This window comes from Aphanomyces invadans (assembly GCF_000520115.1).
Source record: "Aphanomyces invadans strain NJM9701 unplaced genomic scaffold supercont1.81, whole genome shotgun sequence".
Classification (NCBI taxonomy): Eukaryota; Oomycota; class Saprolegniomycetes; order Saprolegniales; family Verrucalvaceae; genus Aphanomyces; species Aphanomyces invadans.
Genome location: NW_008580226.1, coordinates 39,169 through 47,197, shown reverse-complemented (window position 1 = coordinate 47,197; position 8,029 = coordinate 39,169). Strand labels below are relative to the sequence as shown.

The window sequence follows — 8,029 nt, the reverse complement described above, 5'->3', positions numbered from 1 at the left end:
GGGGCCAGCCCAATTGCCTCCAATCTTGGGCATCCCCTTCACGTCCACAAACCAACTGTTGTCCCACAACGACGCAAAGCCGTCCACGAAAAACGCACCCGCCGACGGCCCGACCCTGGCGTCCGGCGTCCGACCGTTGCACTCGCCATCGCTCTCGCCAGGAACCTTGAGCCACAAGTTGAAATCGACGAGCGCATTGCCCGTGTCGGAGCCAGGAGGAGCCCCGATGCCCGCCGACCGCGAGTTGCACCACTCGTCCCCGACAGACCCGCGGTGGTTGCGAGACGTGTCAAACACACACCGAAGGCCTCCCGTCGCCGACGAAATCGCACTGCAAAACGACAGGAGCTGGCCATTCGTCTTGTAGTTGGACGTGTTGATGGTGACGCCGTGGAGGCGTCCCGCGGACTTGAGCTCGTTCAAGACCTTGGTGGCTTCGGCGATGTTGGCCCACGACGCCACGTCCGCGTACACCTTGGCGTTGGGGTTGCCGGCCGAGATGAGTCCGAGGGCGAGTTTCAGGTTGTCGAGGTAGTTGAACTGTTTGGCGCAGTAGTTGTTCGAGAGGAGTCCGATCGCGTCCGGCTCGAGCACGTACACGACTTCGCGCGAGCCGACGCGGGCGACCAAGCTTTGCACCCACGCCTTGTACATGGCAGCGTCTTTGTTGGTGCCGCCGCTCGAGAACCCGTCGGCGCAGTCTTTGTTCGGGAGGCCGTAGATGACAATCGAAGGCACTTGGCTGCCGGTGCACTTTTGAAGGAGGTCGTTGACGGCGTCGCCCCATCGGTCCGTGTACCACGTCGCGACGGCGTATTTGCTGAGTTCGTTGAGCGCGCCTTGGAGCTGGGGGTTGGCATTGGCGGCTTGCGTCCACGAGCCAGGTGTCAAGGCATTGCAGATGTTGACTGCGTTGGCCGACTCGACCAGCACGCTCGCGGCCACTGCCACCAACGAGCGGACGTGCATCGTTGCCTTGGTCGGGTAAAACGAGTAATGCACCAACGAGCGCAGATCATGGGTGAAGGCGACACGAACGTAGTGACGGCAGAGCACCGAATATGTCGCAATTGGAATCGGCAAACTTATGTTCGCCGTCGTGATGCGCGACTAAAGTAAACAGGATGTCATGTGGAAATGAATTGCTTGAAACAAAATATGAGTATGATGATCCCGTCGTTTTGGTGATTTTGCTTTGACGACGGAAGTTGTTCCCAATTCGATTTCGGAAAAGAACTTGAAAATCGTAAGGAAATTGCTTTCAACTCACGAGGAATATTCGCCGAATTCACGTGGTGTCGCCGATCTTGCTTCGGAACCGTTCGAATGAAAGTGCACCTTGCTGTGGCGGTGTTTGATCTCGTTGAACCGTCGGCATGCATGTACCAACTTCTGCAGCGATGGCTTGTGGGACTGCCAAGCGATGGTTGGGAAGGCTGTGCACTCACAAAGGCTGTTCATGTACATTCGGCATTCGCTTGCCCGGACGTGGTGAGTCACTACGATTGACAGGCGAAGTATATTCTGACACATGCGTGGCTAGAGTGCCGGCGTTAGTCGTACGCTGCGCTCGACACGGCGCACCCTAATGTATGGTACACAACTGGAAGACGGACTGCCTTTTCGCGTTCGTTCGTGTGAGCAGTCAGGTACACACCACCCACAAGGCGCAATGACATCTTGACTTGTCTTTCAAGCCAACCGTTTGGTGCTGGTGGTTGCGGTGGCCATCTCTATCCACACATCAGGTGCGTCCTGGCAAGCTTTGCCAGTGGTGGCGGTGTCCCGCTCTGCCCCGAAACTGCTGTCCACTGGCCATGGTATCCACGCGACGAACGGCACCCCATGCACGCTTCGGTTGCGCTCGTTCCAACATCACTTCCACACGCCTCGTTTCGTCGAGCGAGCGTGATCAAGGCTCGAGCCGCACAATTGCGTGGAGCAGTTGTTCACGTTGTCGAAGTCGTCAAATTGTAGGGATATTTTGATTTTTCTTTGTATCCACAATATATTTATGAACATGGACACTTTTGGTGTTTTCGCGAATTGCATTGTCCGAAAATTGCGAAAATGGGGAACTGTCCGGTTCTCCCAATGTTGGTTGTGTGACTTATCGAGATCAGAGCCTGGAGGACGTCGGTCATGGACGCTCCACGAAAGCTAATCTATTTGGACCACAACGCGACGACGCCTGTGGCGAAGGTGAGGAGGACCCCATCCCGTACGTCTTCATGCCCACAAGGTTTCTCGTAGGAGGTGGTGGACGCGCTCGTTCCTTGCTTGCAGTCCAACTTCGGCAATCCATCGTCGACACATGAACTCGGTCGACGTGCCAAAGCGGCGCTGGACGTCGCGCGCGAACAAGTCGGGTGTCTCCTTGGCGCTTTACCTTCATCGATTGTGTTCCTGTCGGGAGGCACGGAGTCAATCAACTACGTCCTCAAGGGGCTCGTGACGTCGCAACCGCATCAGCGCCACATTGTGACGTCGGTTGTTGAACATGTTGCTGTGCTCGCCACGTGCCAATACCTGGAAGAAGTTCATGGATTCGACATCACGTATGTTCCCGTAAACGACGAGGGGCTTGTGTCTGCTGACGCCGTCGCTGCTGCCGTGCGTCCGTCGACGTGCGTCGTGACCATCATGCACGCCAACAACGAGGTCGGGTCGATCCAGCCCCTCGCTGCCATCTCCGCGGCAGCGAGGGCACGCCATGCCGCTCTGATCAACGAACTCGCCGACAACCTCACGTACGATCCATTGCTGGTCCACACGGACGCGAGCCAGTCCGTCGGAAAGGTCCTCGTCCGTGTCGACGACCTCGGCGTCGATTTTCTCACAGTTGCCGGCCACAAATTGTACGCTCCCAAAGGCGTTGGCGCGCTGTACATTCGTCCAGGTACAGTCTCCTCACCTGGCGTGCCACGCGCGCAGCTCTCTACAGCACGTCCTTTGAGTGCTTCCATAGTCTTGTGGTGCGTGCTGAGTTGCAATGCGGCCATTCACAGCCGAGTTGCCCTGCCTTGAGATTTCTGTTGGGACTGGTGTATGCGATTCCTCTGCATGGCGGTGCTTACGACCCGTTGATATGATGCTAACTCTATGAAGGCACGCGGCCGCTGGCGAAGCTCATGCACGGGGCCGCCCACGAACACGGCCTTCGCGCAGGGACCGAGAACATTCCATACGCTGTAGCCCTTGGTAAAGCCTGCCAACTTGCTCAGCACGCCCTCGCGAACGGGCTGTCGCAACGGTTGCTCGCTCATCGCGAGCATCTCCTGGCAAAGTTAACTGAATTGCTCGCCAGCCAAGATGTCCCTCTCAAGGTGAACGGTCCTGCGGATGTCGAATTGGTGCTCCCCAACACGCTCAGCATCAGTTTTCAGCACGTTTCTGCTAACCAGTTGCTCCACGTCATTGAAGATCGCGTCGCAGCCAGCGCTGGGTCAGCATGCCACAGTCACGCCACGACTGCCTCGTACGTCTTGCAAGCGATGCACGTGCCATTGGAGTTTGCCCTGGGGACGCTGCGATTGAGTGCTGGGAAAGACACGACGGCGGACGACATCGATCGAGCGGCACACGTGATCGCCCAAGGCATAGCAACTCTAATGGAAAAGTAACTAGAGGCCCCACCAGAATACTGGGCTAGTATGGAACGGCGCAAGGCATACGCGTTGGTGCGACCTGACACTCTCGAGTAGCATGGCGTTTACCGGTGTGCCAACATTGAGTCTTCTACATCGGCTTATCAATGGGAATACCAGAGAGACCTCGACGTTCTGCATATACTCACAACGAACTTCTTTGGCGTCCCGCAGCGACATGATGCGATAGCGCAACATCAGTCGATCAGAGCCTCGCATGTGAATCCGTCATACAGACATCCTCGACACCCTTGTCAACTGTAGCCATGGTATCGTTCCCGCAGTTCATGAAGCGACTATGAATCGGTCCGCCGCTCGTCCCGCTGTGTCCGTCCGGGTGAGTAATGCTCGATTCGTCGCCATGTCCTGGGATTGGCAGAAAAAGAGCCAATCAAAGCGCGTCGACCAAGTTTATCCGGATGGGACCAAAGATCGCAACAGTCCAGGGATGGCACGCATCATGGAATGGGTGCCGCTCGCCCTCGCCTCCGCCGGCGTGGTGCTCCACACGGCCCCGCTGTGCTATGGCGACTGGGAGTTCATCTACTCATTCGACGACGGCGCCAACTTTGTCGAGAACCCCATGATCCAAGCGCTGACGGTATCGAATCTCTGCTCCATGGCCATGTCGGTCAAGATCAACGTGTACGAGCCGCTGTCGTGGTTGCTCAAGGCGCTTGTCCACGAGCTTGTCGGCATGCAATCTCGATATGTTCGCATGATGTCGGTAGTTTTACATTGGACAGCGTGTGGTGTCTTGGGATGGACCAGCAATAGGTTGCTGTCGTCGTTCGCGACGATGCCACCATCGTCCGACGATCCGGCTTACAGCTTTTCAGGACAACTCTCAGCCGTTCTGTTCGCCGTCCACCCGCTGCACGTCGAAATCCTTATGTGGCCTTCCGCTCAGCCGTACCCGTTGGCCATGCTGTTCACATCGCTCATGCTATACCTTCATCTCGAGTTTAAGCCATGGTCGGCCGTTGGCGCTGGTGATGCCATTCCAATCATAATCCATATCGCTCGCTAAACAAACGCTTCGCGACGTAGTGTTTTACACATGCGCGGTCTTGAGCAAGAGCATTGCGCTTGTCACTCCCGTGGGTCTCGTCCTTCTTGATGCGACCCAAGGCACGGTCCTGCCCTACCATGACCTTTCGCAACACTTTCGGTATCACTCCATCGCTTGATTCATTCGATCCCTAACGGCGGAGTTGCGCTCACTAGTTACTTTCGCCAGATGCGTGTCTACATTGCGCTGTTTCTGGCCTTGGCTGCCACGACGTACGTGGCAAACCAAGGTGGTGCCGGCGACGACGTCGACACGATCTCGCTCACGCTATCTCGTACGTTGGCCGATGGTTGCATGCACTATTCAGCCATGGTTTCCCTTTGAACAAACTGCGTCATGGACTCGGTGGTGTGGGCGTAGAGCGCATTGCCAAGCTCTTTCTCGTGATTGTGTGGCCCATCCAAGCGTGGGTGTGGCCACTTGGCCTCCGGCCCCACTACCAAATCTCGGACGATTTGTCCATTGGTTCCAGTCCTTCTGTACTGCTAGCTGCGCTTCTCGTGGTGGTCACCTTTGTCGTTGGTATGACCGCATCGCCGCCATGCGCCCAAGAAGGATAACACCCACCTTGCGTGGCAACGGTGTAGGAATTGGCAGCGGCTTGACTGCCAAGTCGCGACCCCACTTGGCCATTCTCGCGGTAGCGGTGTACATCGTGGTGATGGTGCTTCCCGTGTCCGGTCTCATTCAGCACGGCATGGTGTCGCTGACGGCCGATCGATACGCGTACTTTGCATCGGTGGTGTTTGTCCCCATACAGACCGCGGTGCTACATCGAATGAGCCGACGGTCGGCGACTCTCGTGGCGTTGGCGCTGTTTGGGTTGTGGAGCTCGATCACGTCGTTGCAAACTCAAGCGTGGCGCACCGAAGAGGGTCTGTGGCGATATAGTCTCATGTACGCGACTGGGCTTTGCGAGCTGCACCACCTTCTCCTTCATCGCATCGTCGTGATGACAGGGTCGTTGTAGGCAAGACCCATCCGACTGGCGCACCCTGGACCAGTTGGCTGAATATTACCTGCACTATGGCCGCAACGCGGAAGCCCTTCCGCTCATAGAGCGATCGTTGTGGTTTGGACCGACCCGCGGCTTCAAAGCGCGGTTGTTTCAAGCCAAGCAGCGCATGTTCCTCAGTGAGTAGGCACACTCCGAGTGCACGTCACTCTCAGCACGACGATCTTTTTGTCGACTAGACCGCGTGGACGAAGGGTGCTCGATGTACGCGGCTCTTTTCGAGGATAAGCCGCATCACCCGGCCGTGCTCAACAACATGGCGGTGTGTGCGCTGTACCGCGGAAACGCTAGCGCTGCGACGTCGCTGTGGGAATCGGCAGTGGAAAATGAACGACGTGCCCAACGAGACAAACACGCCACGATCGAGTCGATCCCGGCGCACAATCTCGCCCAAGTCCCAGCCTTTCTGTCGGGCGCCCGCGGGTTTAAAGCGCAGCTCATGTGGTAGCTCACGGGCCGTTTGGGACGTGCGATGCTCGCACCACGGACTCGACTGTCGTGGGCTTCCGCGGCGCCGAGTTGAGGTCGGTGTGGTTGGGATGACGTTTGGTTGGAGCTGTGCATGTCGCCAACATCAGCGAGCGTATTTCGACAGGTGCACGGAATGCACAGCCCTCCACGGACAGCCCGCACTGGCGGCAGCAACAACAAACGACCTGTCGTCGTTGTGCCACTACTCAAAAGAGAGACAAGAATATGGTAGTTACCACGTCTGCTTTCAATTTTGCGGCGGGTCCCGCACGACTCGAGGCGGTCGCTCCACTCGCGGCGAATCCAGCACGTGCTCGAGAGTCAAGCTTTCGAGGAGCCCTTGCCGTCGGGTTTGGTAAATCCCATGAGCTTGTACCCCTCGGGCAAACGACGGCAGGCTGTCGACCACCGACCGTAGAGGTTGTTGTGGTGATGGGCGTCACAGTCGGGGTCCAAGCTGTGGGTTTCGGGGTTCGATGGTAAGCGCGGCAGTACAGCAGGCAGCGAAGGGGTCACGGTAGCTGGCAAACGAGGCACAGTGGTTGCGAGCCGTGGGGGTTACCGTCGTTGGTGTCGGGGTGCCGGTGGTCACGGAGGGTGTGACGTCCGAGGGCTGCGCGGTGGCGATGGTTGGATCGGGGGTGGCGGATGTTGATTCAGGAGTGAGCACAAGGTTGAACGTGGGAGGCTCAGGGGTCACGGTGGTCGGCTCTTGGGTGAAAGTGGCGGATTTCGGTGTTTCGGTTTGCAAATCGTCAACACAAGAGAAGCTCGTTAGAGGGGACAAGTCGTTGCATGGGTGGGGCATTGCGCCGTCATTCAGGTTACACTTCCAGGTGTGGGGGGGTTGAGCGGGTTGCCTGTACGTCGTGGGGCGAGCAACCCTTTGGGCATGAAAAAAGATGCGCCAACGACACCGTATATGTACAGGGGACTCGACGTGCTCACGAGAAGCAGGTGCAATGGATTCGGGGGAGGGAGATCCATGAGGGGGGGGTTGGTGTGCAGCGTTTACCGGCTTGTGGTGGGGTGAGCGCTGCGAGTGAGAGGGGGAGCGGGCAGTAGAATTTCATGCCCCGGTTCCCATTCGATTCCAGACGCGGGCATCCTTCGACTGGGCGTCATGGCATCTCCGCAAAGCAGCGCATGACACGTGCACGCGTGTTCACGTCGATGTGGTTGGCCCCCCATCACCGCAAGCCGTCCCGCGTGTAGATGCCAAGCAAGTGATGTGTTTCCGTCATCTGGACGTGCGGAAGTTTTACAAGTGGAGCAATTTCTTCGACCTGGTTTGCTGTCGCGGACTGACCGCACCATTTGTTCGTGTTCGACCATCGCCACTCGTACCCGATGAATATCGTGGAGCTCGCCCAAGACGTAGGCAGTGCATGCGACGAGTCATGCGGATAGCCCAAACGTGCGCGTCCTCCACGGCCGCCACCCCAATCGTGAACGGGTGGCGAGGACGCGGCCTCGTTGTCTCGTCTGCCAGACATGCATTGGCATCTACCTGACTCGAGTGGAACGATCTACCGTAGACGTCACCACATGAACTGCGCATTTGCCGCGCCAAGTCGCCGAGGCGCGCACCATTCCGTTCGGTTGAGTCTGGCCTAACCACAGAGTGGTTGGCGAACCCAGCCACGGCGTTGTAGTGAGTGTCGATGCAGCGTCGACGGGCATGGGTCGCCTCCGTGGCGGCAACGACGGGGACGGCTGAAGAGACAAAGGATTGGGGTGTCGCAGGAGTGATTCAACTGACCGGCGAGTTGCGGGCATGCGGTGGCACAGGGGTGACCAACGTCCATGGTCATGGCGGTGGCG

General features: G+C 57.8%; 3 protein-coding genes across 3 annotated transcripts; 2 read left to right on the top strand and 1 right to left on the bottom strand.

Moving 5' to 3' along the window:
• Window positions 1–38: 38 nt before the first annotated feature.
• On the bottom strand, window positions 39–969 carry H310_14687 (hypothetical protein; the record flags this gene model as incomplete). The annotated part of the gene is made up of 2 exons (XM_008882590.1): window positions 39–55; window positions 99–969. 2 exons carry the CDS (start codon window positions 967–969, stop codon window positions 39–41), a joined length of 888 nt encoding a protein of 295 aa, XP_008880812.1.
• A 1,136-nt stretch (window positions 970–2,105) lies between these two features.
• Window positions 2,106–3,780, top strand: H310_14686 (hypothetical protein). The gene is made up of 3 exons (XM_008882589.1): window positions 2,106–2,202; window positions 2,254–2,899; window positions 3,109–3,780. The coding sequence occupies exons 1-3, from the start codon at window positions 2,143–2,145 to the stop codon at window positions 3,621–3,623; spliced, it is 1,221 nt and encodes a 406-aa protein (XP_008880811.1). The 5' UTR covers window positions 2,106–2,142; the 3' UTR covers window positions 3,624–3,780.
• Window positions 3,781–4,093: 313 nt separating this feature from the next.
• Window positions 4,094–6,440, top strand: H310_14685 (hypothetical protein; the record flags this gene model as incomplete). Its single annotated transcript, XM_008882588.1, has 7 exons — window positions 4,094–4,639; window positions 4,698–4,818; window positions 4,875–4,993; window positions 5,080–5,241; window positions 5,307–5,616; window positions 5,690–5,853; window positions 5,914–6,440. Coding segments are annotated over 7 exons (1,691 nt in total), but the record flags the coding sequence as incomplete, so codon positions are not given.
• Window positions 6,441–8,029: the final 1,589 nt, after the last annotated feature.

Bases quoted from the DNA above. Each gene is read 5' to 3' on its own strand.
- H310_14686 (XM_008882589.1), top strand. From the start codon at position 2,143: ATGGACGCTCCACGAAAGCTAATCTATTTGGACCACAACGCGACGACG. The intron at 2,203-2,253 runs GTGAGGAGGACC...GGTTTCTCGTAG, and splicing joins CGACGACGCCTGTGGCGAAG to GAGGTGGTGGACGCGCTCGT. The intron at 2,900-3,108 runs GTACAGTCTCCT...AACTCTATGAAG, and splicing joins CGCGCTGTACATTCGTCCAG to GCACGCGGCCGCTGGCGAAG.